This window comes from Nomascus leucogenys, chromosome 8 (assembly GCF_006542625.1).
Source record: "Nomascus leucogenys isolate Asia chromosome 8, Asia_NLE_v1, whole genome shotgun sequence".
In the NCBI taxonomy this organism is placed as follows: domain Eukaryota; kingdom Metazoa; phylum Chordata; class Mammalia; order Primates; family Hylobatidae; genus Nomascus; species Nomascus leucogenys.
The window spans coordinates 109,633,595-109,649,995 of record NC_044388.1 but is presented as its reverse complement, the minus strand read 5'-3'; the positions used below and the strand labels follow the sequence as shown (position 1 = coordinate 109,649,995).

General features: G+C 58.5%; 1 protein-coding gene across 1 annotated transcript; it reads left to right on the top strand.

Moving 5' to 3' along the window:
• The first annotated feature begins 5,151 nt into the window (after positions 1-5,151).
• On the top strand, positions 5,152-16,012 carry MYMK (myomaker, myoblast fusion factor). Its single transcript, XM_030816484.1, has 5 exons — positions 5,152-5,395; positions 9,793-9,907; positions 11,034-11,182; positions 14,437-14,553; positions 15,270-16,012. Exons 1-5 carry the CDS (start codon positions 5,261-5,263, stop codon positions 15,417-15,419), a joined length of 666 nt encoding a protein of 221 aa, XP_030672344.1. The 5' UTR covers positions 5,152-5,260; the 3' UTR covers positions 15,420-16,012.
• The last annotated feature ends 389 nt before the right edge of the window (positions 16,013-16,401 follow it).

The window sequence follows — 16,401 nt, the reverse complement described above, 5'->3', positions numbered from 1 at the left end:
TCTGATTCCCCTCTGGGAGTGCTCCCTGCCAACATCAACCCTGCTGTGACTCAGCCCACGGGTGGAGAATGGACATCCCTGGGTGGTACCCCTATGCCCCCGATCAGAGCCTGCCCTGAGGAGAGGACTGCAGCCCTCAGGGGTGACCAGCTGGTTCCGGACCACAGAACTTTGTTTCTCCTCCTCCTCTTCCTCCTTCTTTCTCAGCCAGGAGCACTGGCATTTTCTCTTAGGCCAACGCTGAAAGCTCGAGTTGGGGGAGCTCATGCCTATGGCGAACAGAGACTGCTTAGGCTACTCCTGGTCTGAGACTCTAGGAGAAAGAGGCTCCTCTGTCTCCAGATCTGGAGCAGGGATAGGGACCTGAGCAGCCCTGGTGTGGCTGTGGCCTGGGGTCAGGCAGAGCCCTGCCATCTGGGAGACAGCTCTGGGAGGAAGCACAGCAAAGATGAAAGGCTTCCCAGCAAGCCTGCAAAAGCCTCCTGCCCACAAGAGCTCCCCGACAGTATCCCCACCGGCTGCAACCCTGCCACAAGTCTCGTCCCCAAGGGCAGGCTGGGTCCCAGGAGCTGAATTCTCAGATCCCCAGAAGAAACTGTGGGCTGGGGCTGCTGCTGACCCAGGTGTGGCTGTCCCCTCTCAGTCACACTCAGTGAGTGGCACTTGCCAGGCACCATCCCACAGCCCTGCAGAGGGGAGCAGGTAACAGAGGTGCAGTTCAGGCAAGCCCAGGTTCGAGCCCCAACCCCTCTCCCAGTTTCTGGGTCTCTGTAAATGGAAGATGGGTCTCCCCACTTCAGAGGGTGAGGAGTCCCTGGTTCACAGAACAGACATTAGAGAGCCCTTGCCAGAGGCCGGGCTGGCAGCTGAGCTGTTCACATTTGTGCATTCTTCAACCCCTGCAGCAACCCTGGGAGGTAGCACCCCACCCCCCCAAGCTCCATCCTGCAGACGAGGACACTGAGGCTCCCAGGGCCAAGGGCACGCAGAGGTCCCAGAGCTAGGATGGGCCGAGCACTCCGCCTGGCTCACTTGGCAGGTGGTCAGAAGCTGGGGGTAGTGCGCTGCTCATCTTCAGCCTGCAGCTGAGGACAATATCGGATTGCTCATCGCAGCCCTGGCCGCAGAGGCACACGCGGAGCCATGTCACGCTGCGCAGGGGAGGACCCTGGGTGGCAGTCCAGACAGGCATGGGGACCCCGAGGAGCAGGCAGAAAGCCGCAAAGCCCTGCCACTCCCAACAGTTGTGGGGGAGCCTCCATGGGCCCCATGGAGAGCCCAGGCACAAGGACTGCTGTGCTCCGGGGTGACCCAGTGCAGTAGGTCAGGTGTTCAAAATGTAGAGGACGCAAATGCAGCAGCCGGCCAGCCCTCCTGGGCCGGGCAGACAGACAGCTGTTGGGAGGCGAGAGCTGCCTGGCATTCCAGGCATTTCAGTGCCTCTATAAAGCAGGGGCGCTCCTGCGGCTGTGGGGGCGAGGGAAGGGGAGTGCGGGGCAACCCCGCTCCACAGCGTGGCCCAGGACCAGCCCCCTGGAGCCACCGGGGCCTGCCATCTGCTGGGCAGAGGAGGGCTGCTGCCGCTCCCTGGGCCTCAGTCTCTTCCTCTGTAAAATGGGGAGAACAGAGGCCTCCACCCCACCTCCCGGCTGCTGGAAGAGCCCAACCAGACAGATATGAAGAGTCCTTGGTACATGGCCAGCGCTGACCAACCGTCCATCCGTGGACATGACTGGTTTTCAAGACACACTCAGTGCCGTGGGAATTCTGAGCAGGGAGAGCCCATACCCCTCTGGGGGGTCAGGAGAAGCTGAGGCTACACAGGGAACCAGGGGAGGGTCTCCTGGCAGAAGGCCATGCAGAGGCCCAGAGTCTGGAGGGCATGTGGCTGTGGGGATCTGGTTTGGCTGAAGCCCAGAGCAGGTGGAGAGTGGGGTGGATGCCGGGGACTCCTGAATGGTGGGCTGGCAGGCAGGGGCCACGGGAGGCTTCGGGGTGAGAAGGACCAGGGGTGCCAGCTCACGTCTGTGCTGGCTCAGAGCCTGCCCAGGTTGGGCGGCTTCCGGCCTGGCCCAGTCCTGCGCCCCCCACCCTGTGTCTCCTGGGGCAGCGACACCCCCAAGAGCAGCCGGTCTGGCTTTTCCACTCTGCCTCCCCCTCTCCCAGCTCCCCAGGCCAATCGCTTCCCCTGCTCCAGGGAGAACCGAGGGTCATTTCAGTCCTGTTCAGAGCTGGACGCCTTCCCCAAAGCCAGCTGGTCTGCGTCCAGGCGGCCAGGGCTCGGACCAGAGCCACACACAGCCCGCCCCCGCCTCCACCTCCGTTCTGCACTCCACTGCCTCCCTCAGAGGGCAGCTCACGTTCCAGCCTTTCTGCAGGGGCTCCACGGGCTGCCCCAGGCCCAGCCACCTGTCTCCTCCCTTTGGGACGTCCCTCCCGGCCCCCATTCTCCTTAATCGCTGCAACACATGTGCGGCTCCGCTCCCTTCTCCACCTCCTCCCCCTTCGCTTTTTCCCTTCCCCAAGCTTACAGCCCTGGCCCTGGAGTTTACAGCTGCAAAAAAACACATACACACACTCATGCACAAAACCAACTGTGGAATGTTTTCCTGCTTTCGAGCGGGGTTTATGGCTCCAGGGAGCCCTCTCCTCCACTGACTCTCATAGCACCTGACGTCGAATTGTATTTCCTCACCACTCTTTTCCACTCTCACTGAAAGCTGGGCTAGGGGCTGGGGACAGGGGCCCAGTCTGAGCGGGAGCCGAGGGGTCGAGAGGTGAGGATCAAGGAGGATCGGGGCCCCTGCCCCGACAGGCTCACAGGGGATCGTGGGCCTCCCACCAGAGCCGCACACACAGCAGGCCTGGTTTTCCCATTTGGAGAGGGAACTGGGCTCCTCAGAGGCCAGACTGAAGTGTGCGGCAGCCCCGCCTCCTTGGACTTTCATTCATTCTTTTAACAAAGTCATTCATTCAGCCAGTGTGTTCTGAACACCACCATGTGCCAGGCTTGGGCGCCGGGGGTGGGGCAGGGAGCCAGCCGGCCAGAGGCCTGGGCCCTGGATCCTGTAGTCCAAGGGGGCCATAGCCCAGACAACCCAACACCAACACCAACATCTCGGCCAAGGTGGCGGGTGCTAGGTCAGGAACGACGTGGCATGCAGGGCACTGCTCAGAGCCCCTCAGCTTTCCTTGTGGGGCGGTGGGGGGCGGGTGCTGTTCGTCACAGAAGCCTTCCCCACAGACAGGCTGTCTAGGCTGCAGGCAGAGGGAACGAGGCATTAACCAGAACAGGCGGGGCAGGAAGTGCCTCCCTGCAGGGGAGGTGGGAGGCTGGGAGGAGAGGAGGCAGCGTCTGAGAGTGTGCGTGGGGGCTGGGGGACCGGGTCTGGGCCGATGGCCTGGTGGTCTCCGTGAGCACTTGGACTTCACCCTTCGGGCTGTGGACGCCTCAGAAGAGTCTTAAGCAGGAGAATGAGACATATCAAGTCAGACGTTTCATTGCAAACAGCAGAAATGGGCTCCAGCCAACTTAAGAGAGATTTCTGGAAAGGTCTGTGGGAGCTCCCACATGGGGGAAAAGGTGGAACAGCCGGGCCTCACAAGGCAGAACTGGCCCAGCAGCCTCTCTTGGAGGGGCCAGTGCTGAGACGGTCTGTGGTCTTGCTGTCCCCAGATTCTAATTTCCAGGAGAACAAAGGTGCAGGAATACTACACTGGACACCACCCAGCAGCAACCGAAGGGACTGTCCGCCAGTAGGACAGGGACAAATCGCACAGACATGACATTGTGAGCAAAAGAAGCCAGATCCAAAAGAGTCCATGGTCCATTTGTAGGAGTTCTAGGACAGGCAGTCAGGTACGGGGGCAGAAATCATACCAGTGGCTGCCTCTGCAGGGGGCTCACTGGAAAGGGCTCAAGACAACATCCTGGGTGGTGAGGATGGACACTGTGCTGGTTACAAAGGTGCATTTTCATCAGACTATACAGGTAAAATCTGTGCGTTTTGTCCAACGTGAATTACATCACAATGAAAAAAGAGAATGGAAGTAAAAGCTGTTCTTTTGCTAACAACAAATCAATCAATCGATCCAGGGAAAGAGAGTCTGCCTGGGTAGCTCAGACCACACACACCCATCATTCCTTGGCCAGGGGATAGGGGGCACCCTGCCAGACAGCTCCCGCAAGACCTCTTACAACGAGGGAAGGTAATTTCCGGAGGGCCAGCCAAAGAGCTGTTGTCAATAGACGAGGGAAGAAACACCGAGAGGGCAAGCACGGGCCTGGTGCTTGGAACACTAAAAGAGATGGCCCCAGGTTGTTTACTTACAATGTGAAACAGTGTAACCAAGTAGAAAAGAATGTTAGTTTCATTAGTCTGGCCACCAAGGAAACCTGTGTGGGGCAAGAGCTGGCGAGTGAGAAGTATATGTGGGCTGGTAAGGTGGGAGATTTATCTACAAGGTCCTTTTGAGGATTAGAATTGGCGAAATCTTGTGTTCTCTCACCTCAGGCCACCCATGGACGCGTGACTTAAGCAGCGGCATCCACCAGGCTTCTCATTCTGGGGGGAGGATCAGGATGGAAAATGTCTGGAAGGCAGGGATTGTCCTGTTGGGGACATTTCCGCAAGGTTGTTGCCTCAGAGAAAAGAAATATGGTCTCCCTGAATCCTTGAATGAACTCCTCTGGCCAAAAAAAAAAAAAAAAAAAAAAAAAAGGCCAGGCGCGGTGGCTCACGCCTGCAATCCCAACACTTTGGGAGGCCGAGGTGGGCGGATCACCTGAGGTCAGGAGTTTGAGACCAGCCTGGCCAACATGGGGAAACCCCATCTCTACTAAAAATACAAAAATCAGCTGGGTGTGATGGCAGGCACCTGTCATCCCACCTATTCCAGAGGCTAAGGCAGGAGAATCTGTTGAACCCAGAAGATGGAGGTTGCAGTGAGCTGAGATCACACCACTGCACTCCAGCCTGGGTGACAGGGCAAGACTCCGTCTCAAAAAAAGAAAAGAAAAATCAGAGACAAGTGCTGGTCACGTGGCATGTCAGCTGTTGGCCCTCTCCGTGTGTTACTCGACATGTGCACGCACATCCCCGCCTCCGTCCAGGGCATTTAAACCCTCTTGTGGGCGCTCCCCGCAGCTGCCATCAGAGCCCTGCCCAAAGGGAGCTGGCCTTCCCACTTCGTGCTCCTGTGCTGGGGACCCGGGACGCCAGCACCCTCCCTGCCCCAGCCAGTGCTTTCCTCCCGGCCCATGGGGACGCTGGTGGCCAAGCTGCTCCTGCCCACCCTCAGCAGCCTGGCCTTCCTCCCCACTGTCAGCATCGCGGCCAAGAGGCGGTTCCACATGGAGGCCATGGTCTACCTCTTCACCCTGTTCTTCGTGGCGGTGAGTCTGGGGGCTGGGAGGAAGACCCGCACAGGCCCCGTCCTGGAGATAGAGGAGAGGCTCTCTGTCCACAGTGTTCTTGTATTGGGTGATGAGCAGAAGTGATTTGAAAATGAAACAGCAAGCCCAGGTGGGGTCTGGAGACTGAAGAGAGAGGACTAGGGGAGTCCCTTCTCCTCTCTGGACCTCAGTTTTCCCATCTGTGCCAGGAAGTTGCTCTGGGATCACTGCCTCTGTGAGACCAAGCCCAGGGGGGAGCAGGGCCACTGAGTTGAGGATAAACCCTTCCAGGGTGCCCCTTTTCTCAGCTGCTAATCAACGCCCCCACGGCTGCCCGTGGGGCCACCTCCCCTCCCCACCTCTCTTCCAGCTCTACCCATAGGCCACGATGGAGCAGGGATGAATGGGGCAAGCCAGGCCTGGGAAGGGGGTCTGCGGGGTTTAGGGAGTGTGAAGGCCTGGGTGAGTGAGTCTGATTCCAGAATCCTGGAGCTGCCCTGGTTCAGGAGGGCCTCTGCTGCTCTCTCCCTCTTCTGGGGCCTACTTCTCTGTCTGTGGGTCCGTCTTTCTCTTTCTATTTATATGTCTGGCTGGCTGGCTGTCTCAGCTCACTCTCTCTCTGGCTCTCTCCTGCTCTGTTTCCTGGTACCTGTCATTGGGTGATTTTATCCGGCTTTCAGTGGAGCACCCGGAACCCCATCTGTCCTTGCTTCTGAAGTTGCTGTTTCTGGGACCCCTGTCTCCCCTGTCTTCTCTTCTCTCTCTCTCTCTCTCTGGGTCTCTTTCACTCTGTGTTTCTCGTATTGGTTTTCTGTGTCTAGTTTTCTCTGTTTCTCTTTTTTTCCTTTCTCTGTCTGGTTTTCTTTTGATTTCTGGAACTCAATCCCCATGGAATTCACTCTCTCTAAAGCTCTTAATCCCACCCTCACTGGTTTTAGTCCCCTGACTCTCCATGTGTCTCTCTGGCTTTAGCTATTCACCTCTCCAGCTTCTCTCTCTCTCTCTCCATCTATCTCTATATCTACCCATCCATCTACCTGTGATCTATTTGTCTATTAGCATCTCTCCATTCAGCCATCATTTATGTGTCTCAGTACCCCCTGCCTTCCTGCCTCTGGGTCTTTCTGACTCTCTCCACTAACATGCCCTCACTGCTGGACTCCCACAAGTGGTGCCCCACCTCTTGCTCTCCCGAAGCCTTCCTTGCTCACCTTCCATCAGACCCCTCCTTCACTGACAGCCCAATTCCCAGCACGACACCTGCTCTGGGGAGGCAGGCGTCCCACTAGCCTCCTTGGGGCAGTGCTGGGCCCAACCTGTGAAAACTCCACCTCCTCTCCCCAGACAGCCTCCTTCTCCAGCAGCAGGGCCTCTATGGGCAAGAATGCCAAGTCCATGTGAGTGCACACAGCAGTCCTGAGCGGGTGAGGCCCGTGAGCTCACACGTGTTTGCAAGCATGTATTCACATGTTATGCTTGTATCCTGAATTGGTCAAGTCCGATTTTGCCTGCAATGGCAGAAGCTGAGTGTGGGGGAGGGGGGGGGGCTGGGAGCAAGGCATCCCCTCCAGTGTGTGCCACTCCCAAGGGTGACAGTGGCCTGGGACAGGCTGGGTCCTTTGTGGAACCAGATGCCCTGGAGCTTCTGACTCCACCTCAAGAGCCAGCACTCAGGGTGGCGGACTGGGCTAGGCGCTCTGTGCACAGTCTGATTCAGCCTTTTCACCTTCCCCACAAGCCTAGGATCTTGATTCCCATTTGGCAGATGAAGAAACCAAATCCCAGAGAGGCAGAGTCACTTGTGCCACTGTGAGCATCAAGCTCTCCAGAGCTCCCAACTCACCCAAATGCCACTGCATTCGCTCCTCTGGGACTCCAGCCTGGGCTAGGGCTGGGAAGCCTCTTGGACAGATGAGAGACCGAGGCCCAGAGCAGAGCCAGGATTTCTCTGCAGGTCTCAGGGCCTTAGCGCAGGGAGAAAAGCTGGGGTCTTGTTCTCAAGGCTCCTGTTACACCTAGCCCAGCAAACCACAGGCAGCCGCCAGGCCACGCCTCCATGCCTGGGCCTAGGCTGGCCCCACAGCTGCCTCTGCACTGGTCTCAGAGGCCCCACCCTGCCCCACCCAGAGTGGCAGGGGCAGCTGCCTCTTGGACAAATGTCCTCCGAACTCAAAGCCACACTCCGTTCCTCCCAAAGTTCTGCCGCCCGCATGGCATCCCTTCCCTTCTAGTCAGTCTAGTCCCTCCCACGACAATCTCCATCTCTGTGCCGGACGCCTTGCTATGGGTGCAAACCCCACGGAGACGCTGTGCTCGTCCCCACACAACAGAGGAGGCCCCCCCGACAGCCACTCACCTGAGCTCCCACTAGGAGCATCTGCAAAGTCAGACTCCCGAGCCTGAGCTCTGACCCACCAGGCCCCCAGCCGCACCCGCCCCACCAGTGCCCCGGCTGGGCCAGGTCTGTCCCCTGCACTGCAGGATGGGAGGAAGTGGCCAGGTGCCAAGCACTGCTCTGTTTCACCTCTTTGGGCAGGCAGTGCTGCTCTGAAGTTCACTTTCCCCACCTGTCGAACAGAGCTAAGTTCCCACCATCGGGAGGAGCCAAGGGCCTAGTGGCAGAGGCTCTGGGCCCCCAGGGTGAGCTGGCTGTCCTTTAGACTTCTCAGAGCCTGGCGTCCCCCTCCCTGAACACATGCAGCAAGCACTCTATGCTGGGAGCCGTCCATGCAGCTGGGACCAGACAGAGACATTCCTGCTCCTCACAGGGCAAGGGCACAGGCCTTATCAGAATCTCACAGTGAATGCCTTAATCACACATGACGACCTGTGCTACATCGAGGCGCACAGACAGCAGGTGATGGGGCTGGGGTGGGGGATGGGAAGAAGCCAGGAGAACAGGAGAACAGCCTAGGGTCGGAGTCCTCCTCGTTCCTCTTTCCCACAGAGGTGTAAGCACCTTGATCAGGCCCCTCCTGAAGCTTCCCTGTCCCCAAGGTAAACAGTCATGTCCACCGCTGGTCACCCTCCTCTAGCCGCGTCTTTGCCAGTCTCACTTCAAGAAAGGTGCACCACGCAGAGCTCAGCATAGTCTTCTGGATGAACCTGACAAGAACAGAGAGGAGCAGGACCGCCTCCTCCCTCATTTTAGATGGTGGATCTCTATTAATGCCTCCTAGGTGCACCTTCACTTTAGGCCGTGTACAGTTGCCATCGGTAGAAGCACTCCACTTTGACCCCGACTTGCCTGCCCTCCAGATCACCCAGGGCCCCCGCTCCCTCTGTGCTGTCCCTGTCGCCTCCAGACACGGGCTGCTTTCCAGCACGCCTGCTCCTCCCGCTGAGCTGGGCTGACCAAGAGTCCACCGTGCTGGTTCCCAAGCTTGTTTGTGCCAGTTGAACCTGTCAAAATAATTATGTCATGTAATTAAATATTACCTAAAATGATGAAATGCGAATGCAAAAGGAGACAGAGTTGTTTTCCGTAGAAAAGTAGTTGACTGCTTTGAAAACACTCCCTATAAGCCTTTTGCCTTAAAAATTGCCATGAAAGTGGGTGTTGGGGAGGCGACTACGAGAGTATAGGGCAGAGACGGACGAGCCTAGGGGGCTGGGTTCAGCTTCTGCGAGGGGGTCTCAGAGATCTTTGTCCACGTTAAGGCAACAGAAACCAGGAGCTGCAGCCCGGCTCTCAGTGTGGGCCCTGCCAGCCGCAGCAGTGCCACGGGGAATGTGTTCAAAATGCATGTTTTCTACCCAACCCAGCCCTCCCTAGTCAGCAACCCTCAGGCAGGGGTCAGCAACCTGCGTCTAAACAAGGCCCCAGGCGTTCAGATGCCCCCTCAAGCCTGAGAACACTGCTGAAGTGTAGACCAGTCATCAGAGGGGTAATTTGTGCAAGAGAAGGCCCCAGGAGCCCCCGAAGAGCAAAGGAGCCCCCAGAGAGGCTCTGGCCTCACATCCAAAGATTGGCGAGTGAACACGCAGCTGTGTGCTTCAAGGAAGCACAGATGCTGAAGGTCCAGGGAGAGCCGTGTAGGGTCCCCCCCTGGAGACCGCCCCACCTAAGCGGGCTTCACCTGAGTGACCACTCAGTCTCCGCCCAGTCTTGCCAGTGCAGATGAGCGAATTCTGCTGAGGTGACACTGAGTGAACCCTTGGCACACCCCAGCCCCTAAACACCTTGCTGGCATGTGCCACTTAATCCCCACAGGACCGTCTGCGGGAGTGCTCGGCAGTACCCCCATTTTTCAGGTGGGGAGACTGAGGCACAGTCATTAAGTGACTCGCCGAAGTGACTTCTCGCAGCCAGCAAGTGACCTGGCACTCTGGGGGCCGTGGCTCGGGGACCAGCCCTGGCCTCTTTGTGCTGTGACCACCTGTGGGTTTTCTGGCAGCTCCACCACGCCTGCAATGGACCCGGCTTGTCTGTGCTGTGCTTCATGCGTCACGACATCCTGGAATATTTCAGTGTCTACGGGACAGCCCTGAGCATGTGGGTCTCGCTGATGGGTGAGTGGTCAGCCCCTGCAGACAAGCCTTGCGGACAAGGACCAGCTCCCCAGTGTCCACACGCCCACCCTCAAACCAGTCCCGCTGCAGCCCTCCATCCCCATTCACTCGCAGCCCCAGGAACCTCTTCCCTTGTCCGGGTTTCAGGGTCGTGCACCTCTTAAATGCCTTGATGCCGATTTTTGATATCCTTTTAACATGACTCATTTAGTAAAAGCTTGTTGTGACACATTTCAACAGCAGAGGCATACAAAGGAAAAAGTGAAAGTGCTCCCTCCCGTCGCTCCTTCCCTGGGAGGACCGCTGTTCACTGCTCAGGGGGTTGGCTTCCCAGACTGTCATACAAACATCCACACACGGGTGATATCCAGCCTGGAAGACAGGACTGTTCATAAGCCCCCAGTCCCACCATGTTTTTTTCCACTTAACTGCTGTCTGTGGCAAGGTCCCCATGACCTGAAGGCTCCTTGCCATCCAACCGGGCCTGTGAGGCGCTTCATTTCTTCTCTTGAATCTTAGTGTCTTTGTCCTGTGATCCTATGGGATAGCTTCGATCCTATTCACTTTCCATAGTGATTATTGATTTTTTAGCCACAGGGTCTCACTCTGTCACTGAGGCCAGAGTGCAGTGGCACGAACATGGCTCACTGCAGCCTCGAACTCACAGCCTCAAGCCATCCTCCCACCTCAGCCTCCCAAGTGGCTGGGATGACAGGCATGCACCACGACACCCACCGAATTTTCTGTGGAGATGGGGGTCCCGCCGTGTTGCCCAGGCTGGTCTTGAACTCCTGGTCTCAGACGATCCTCCTGCCTCGGCCTCCCAAAGCACTGGGATTGCAGACCTGAGCCACCACAACCAGCTGTGGTCTGTTTATTAAAACGAGGTGCTGGAAGCACAATCCAAGTCGCTGTGTCCATGGGGAAGCAGCAGGCTGCCTGTCCTCTCAAACTGGCTGGAATTCAGACCCCTCCATGACCAGGCTGGGCCTCAGGGTCTCGCTGCCTGAGGGGACGCCGAGAGAGGGCACCTACAGGATGCCTCCTGGGGGCTGGGAGGTGGGGGGTAGCCAGGAGGAGCAAGAGAGACCACTCACCTCCCCCAGTGTCTCCCTGGCCCCTCCAGCACTGGCTGACTTCGACGAGCCCAAGAGGTCAACATTGGTGATGTTCGGCGTCCTGACCATTGCTGTGCGGATCTACCATGACCGCTGGGGCTACGGGGTGTACTCAGGCCCCATCGGCACAGCCATCCTCATCATTGCAGCAAAGTGGGTGCGTACTGCGTGAGCCTCGATGAATGGGGACCCAGGAGGCCCGTCACCTCTCCCCTGTCTGACTCCTCCTGCCTCGGATCTTCATTTACCTCCTGCCCTCATAGGCAAATGGGTGGATGCAGGATTTCAGCGAAAACACACAGAAAATGGCCATGAGGTGCTCCGGCTGTGCAGACTGTGTGTGACTCTTGTCTGTACTCACCAGCTCTAGACTGAGCCCAAGTTACCCAGCCTCTCACCTCCATGCCCCTACCCGTAAAGCAGTTGTTGCCATTACAGCCCCCTGCCTGTCTCGTGGGGTGGTTCAAAGACTCACTGAGATCAGGCACCTAAAGTCCTGGTGTGGAGCCTGGCTTCCAATGTGCTTCACACATAAGAGCTATTTATTTTCACTCTCATCATCACTCTTACTACCAACTGCTTTACAGATGCAACCTCAACTTGGAAAATGGCCTGGGGTAATCTGGGAAGACTTCCTGGAGGGAGTGAGCCTTGAGCTTGGCTCTAGCCAGGAGGGAGAGTGTAGTATGAGAGTGAGGCAGCCTGGGCCAGACCTTCTGGCACAGATGGCCCCTTGCAGAGCAGCAAGGCTCTGGCACCCATGAGGCCGTCACGTGGTCTTCAGTGCTGCCTGCTCTCTCCATCCTACCAAGACCCTCCTGGCTCAGGGACCAAACCCCACTCCAACTCGCCCAAGCTAAAGAGGGATCTTAGGGCAGAATAGACCCGGGGCATCTCCTGGGACCCCAGAGCAGGAGGGAGCTCACCCTTGCAGGGGTCTCCCAGACCTGAGGGGCCAGCAGGCTTCAGCCTGAGCCTGCCCTCCAGGCCTGCAGCAGCCCAGGTACCGCCTGAACATCCCTCTGCTGCATTTCACCTCTTTGGAGTGCCACCTGAAGTCTCAGGGTCCCAGCTTCAAGTGCCAGGAGAGGACCTGGCCTGGTCCAGCCCAGCCACACTGCCAGCCCCGGCCAGGGCCGCAGGGCACCCAGCAAGACAGAGGGCAGCTCTCAGTGCAGGAGGGCCCACAGCTGTGGGGAGAGCAATTGAGTTCTGGTGGGCAGCTTGCAAAGCCCGTCCCAAACCTCCCCACAGCCAAGGAGCACGGGACTGATTTGCCATTTGGCCTATGAAGGAACCAAGGCATGGAGGCCTCAGCAACTTAACAGGACGTCATGGCAGGGCAGTGGTGGGGCCAGGACTTGACTTTTTTTTTTTTTTTTGAGACGGAGTTTCGCTCTTGTCACCCAGGCTGGAGTGCAATGGCACCATCTCGGCTCACTGCAACCTCCGCCTCCCAGGTTCAAGCGATTCTCCTGTCTCAGCTTCCCGAGTAGCTGGGATTACAGGCACCCGCCATCACGCCCAAGTAATTTTTATATTTCTAGTAGAGATGGGGTTTCACCACGTTGGCCCAGCTGGTCCTGAACTCCTGACCTCAGGTAATCTGCCTGCCTTGGTCTCCCAAAGTGCTGGAATTATAGGCCTGAGCCACCACGCCTGGCTGGACTTGACTTTTTGAGCAGGAGACAGAGGACCTGCTTTCTGTCTGCAACTTGAGGAAGCAGCGCTAACCCTGGGCTGACCCAGAGAGAGGGAGCGCTGGGCATGAGTGGCCTGGACCAAGGTGGGTGGCAGGAAGGAGCGTGCTGGGGTCCTGGGTCCTGGCCACCCGCCTCTTGCCTCCTTCTGCCCCTGAAGGTTGCTCCTCTCGCTAGTCTTGGCCAGGTCTGAACTGGGCTGAACTGTAATTGGCCAGAAGAGAATTCACTGGTGTGTTCCCACCAAGAGCACGAGACTGCCAAGGCCCTCAGGCTGCAGATCCGGCCACAGGAGCCCAAGATGGGCCGCCCGCCTCCCCGCATCTGGGGCTCAAATTGTTGTTTTCTAGACTATTTAGTGTGGAGTTTATTTTGGATTTTCAAGGGCGATTGTTTCCTGGAATGAGGGTGGATTTTTCTCCCAGAGCCTCGTCCCCTCTTGGGAGGGGTTGGGCAATGGCAGCCCGGGAGGAAGAATGAGGGAGGGTTGGGTGATGGCGCCCTTTCAACAGTGCCAGGCCCGCTGCGTGACCTGGGGCAGGCACCTCTCTTCTCCCTGGTGTTACCACTGCAGGACTGGCCAGAGGTGGGCTGGCAGCCTTGATCACCACACCCAGGGTCACACGGTCCAGCTGTCTTCAGGCCACTGCACGACTGCAGGTGCTCAATTCCTTGTTGGCAATGGAATTCCAGAAAACGGAAAGCCTGGCATCAATTCATAATTCACTGGGTGGCAAAACCTGACCTGACCCAGCATAAGGCTCTTTGTGCTCTTTGCGTAGGCCACTCAGCAATGGGTGCAGTTAGGGGTGCTGCCCCCAACCCCAGGGGCTTGTGCCACACGCTGTGTGTCTAACAGTTTATCCCACTGAAATCTAAAGCCTCCTGAGTGTATCCCCATAGGCCTGGCCCCACTCCGAGGCCGCCATCACCCAACCCTCCCTCCTTCCTCCCCCACAAGGCTGTCGTTCCCTGGCCCCTCCCAGGAGGGGACCAGGCTCAGGGAGAAAAATCCACCCTCATTCCAGGAAACAACTGCCCTTGAAAATCCCAAATAGACTCCACGTGAAGTGGCCTAGAAAACACAAGGCCGGTCCCAGCGATGTGGCCCCACACTTCCCCCATCTTCCTCGGAATGCAAATCCCTCTGTAAGCGGAAACGCCCACGTGAGCCTTCCTAAGCTCTGGGACCTGACAAGCAGTGCTGACCAGGTTTGTCTAATGAAGAGTGAGATAGGTCCTTTAACTAGGAAAGCAAACGATGCTTGTCCATGGCTCAGGGATCACCACAAGTGCCACCCCCATGGGCCACACTGGGCTGGCGGGTCCCAAGTACTCCAGTGCTTTCCTTGGTGAGCAATCATGGAGTCTAGTCCCCCCGGGGCTCCCCTCCAAGGAGGAGGAGACATGCAAGGGTGGCCTTGTCACATCTCAAAGAGGCGGGAGGACAGCGGGATCTTCGTGGGGCACATGGCCCAGAGGCTCCCTTCCCAGCCATCGAGGCTGGGGTCTCTGCTGGGTCGCATCGTGAAGGGCCCTGTCCAGCAGAAGCCATCGGAGGCTGGGTGCGGCAGGAGGCTCCTGAGCCTGCTCTCCTGCTGGGAGAGGGCTGGGGTGAGCCTGTGCAGGGCCAGCTCTCGGGCTGGTTTGGGGAGGGGTGTTCCCCAGTGCCGTGACCTAAAAGCTTTGCTGTGGCCCCCTGTCCTCACAGCTACAGAAGATGAAGGAGAAGAAGGGCCTGTACCCAGACAAGAGCGTCTACACCCAGCAGATAGGCCCCGGCCTCTGCTTCGGGGCACTGGCCCTGATGCTACGCTTCTTCTTCGAGGTACCAAGCCCAGCGGGGAGGTGTCCTGTGCCCCAGAGCCCACTCGGCATGGCTCTGCTCAGCTGGGATACCAGGGCTGTGCCCACGTTTGGGGGACTCTGACAGCCCCAGGCCAAAGTCAGGTATTAGTCCCTGCTCACTAGCCCCTCCCAGGGCTATGTCGGGGGCAATGCCGTCCCCGGCACCACCAGCACCACGGCCTGTGTGGACCGGGAGGTCACAGAGAGACCAAAGCTGGCCGCCTATAGACAGCTGGCATCTCAGACGGCAGCACAGCCTGGGAGACGCCTGGGGCAGGTGCCCGACACCTGGAGGAGGGAGGGAGGGAGGGGAGGAGACAGGGAAAGAAGGAGGGAGAAAGGGGAGGAAGGAGGGAGGAACAGGGGAAGAAGGATAAGGAGAGAAAAGAGGGGGAGATGGAGGGAGGGAGGGAGGGCAGGAGGGAGAGAAGGATGGAGGAAGAGAAGGACAGCAGAGAGAAGGGATGGATGGGGAAGAAGGAAAGGAGTGCAGCCTGGAGGATGGCACAGGCCCTCACTGCTCTGGGGCTAGGTGGAGAGAAAGGCCACCGTGAGCACGACTGTCGGGGAGGCTTCCTGCAGGTGTCCCAGTGCCCTGGCAGAGGCGGGGGCCCCAAGGGGCTCTGCTGGGTCTTGGAGAGGGAGGAGCCTCAGGGAGGGGGCTAAGGCCCCAGACTGACCGCTTGCCCCCCGCAGGACTGGGACTACACTTATGTCCACAGCTTCTACCACTGCGCCCTGGCTATGTCCTTTGTTCTGCTGCTGCCCAAGGTCAACAAGAAGGCTGGAGCCCCGGGGGCCCCGGCCAAGCTGGACTGCTCCACCCTGTGCTGTGCTTGTGTGTGATGCTGCGCCCAGCCCTGCTCTGAGCCCCTGCCCTCCCCAGCTCACACTCGGCCAGAGTCCCAGACAGTTTCTCCTCCTGCAGCTCCTGCTGTCCTTCCCTGCCCTGGAGCATCCAGGAGAAACATCTCTTCCATACCCTGAGAGGTCCCCGGGGGTCTGTGAAGGGCCCACCATGCTGCACTAAATGCTTCTTAAGAACCTGCTTATTCCCTTGTGACGGGGTACGCAGGACCAAGCTGGAAAGATAAGAAGTTCTCCTCCCAGGCCTTGTCACGACCCATTGGCGTGTCTGGTGGAGCCCTAGGTCTGGCGTCTGCCCACCCCACTGCTGGCCAGGAGCCCAGGAGTCCCAGCCGGGTGCCAGCCATGACGGGGGGGGGCTTCTATGTCTTCAGTTTTCTCCTGGAAACTGCTATCACCATCTCTGTCCTGTGTCCTCAGGCTCCAAGCGACCCCATTTAGGAAGCTGGGGCCGTGGGGCCAGCTGGATCCCTGGCCCAGGCCACTGTGGCCCCACCCCTCCCACTGGGTCCCTGAATCAAGCCGCTTTCATAACTATAACCAGTAAGAAGTGCCTCAATGTATCAACCTCACTGCGTCCCAGACACTTTATATACGTCCTAACCCTTAAAACAAGACTCAGCCAAGCGTCATCCCTCCCACCCCAGCCGCTTGTTCAGGGCCCAGAGCGGGAGCTGCCCCTCTAGAGTGGTTGGTGTGGGAGGTGTGAGCTCCGCTTCTGGCCCTCAGCGCCCGCATGCTGGCTTTTAGCCCTGCACGCCGTCCCCAGCGTGGAAAGGTGATGGGTTTGGGTGCAGTGCCTGTGAGCAGAGGCTGCAGGGCCCAAATGCTGGGCTCCCTCGGCCGGGCCTCCCTGCTGCGCGACGGGCGGTGCTGTCTGTGAAGGACTGCGGGGGTGGCGGCAGCAGGTCCCAGACATCACCTCACAACCTGCGTCCCCCGGCACCCAGCGATTCCAGGC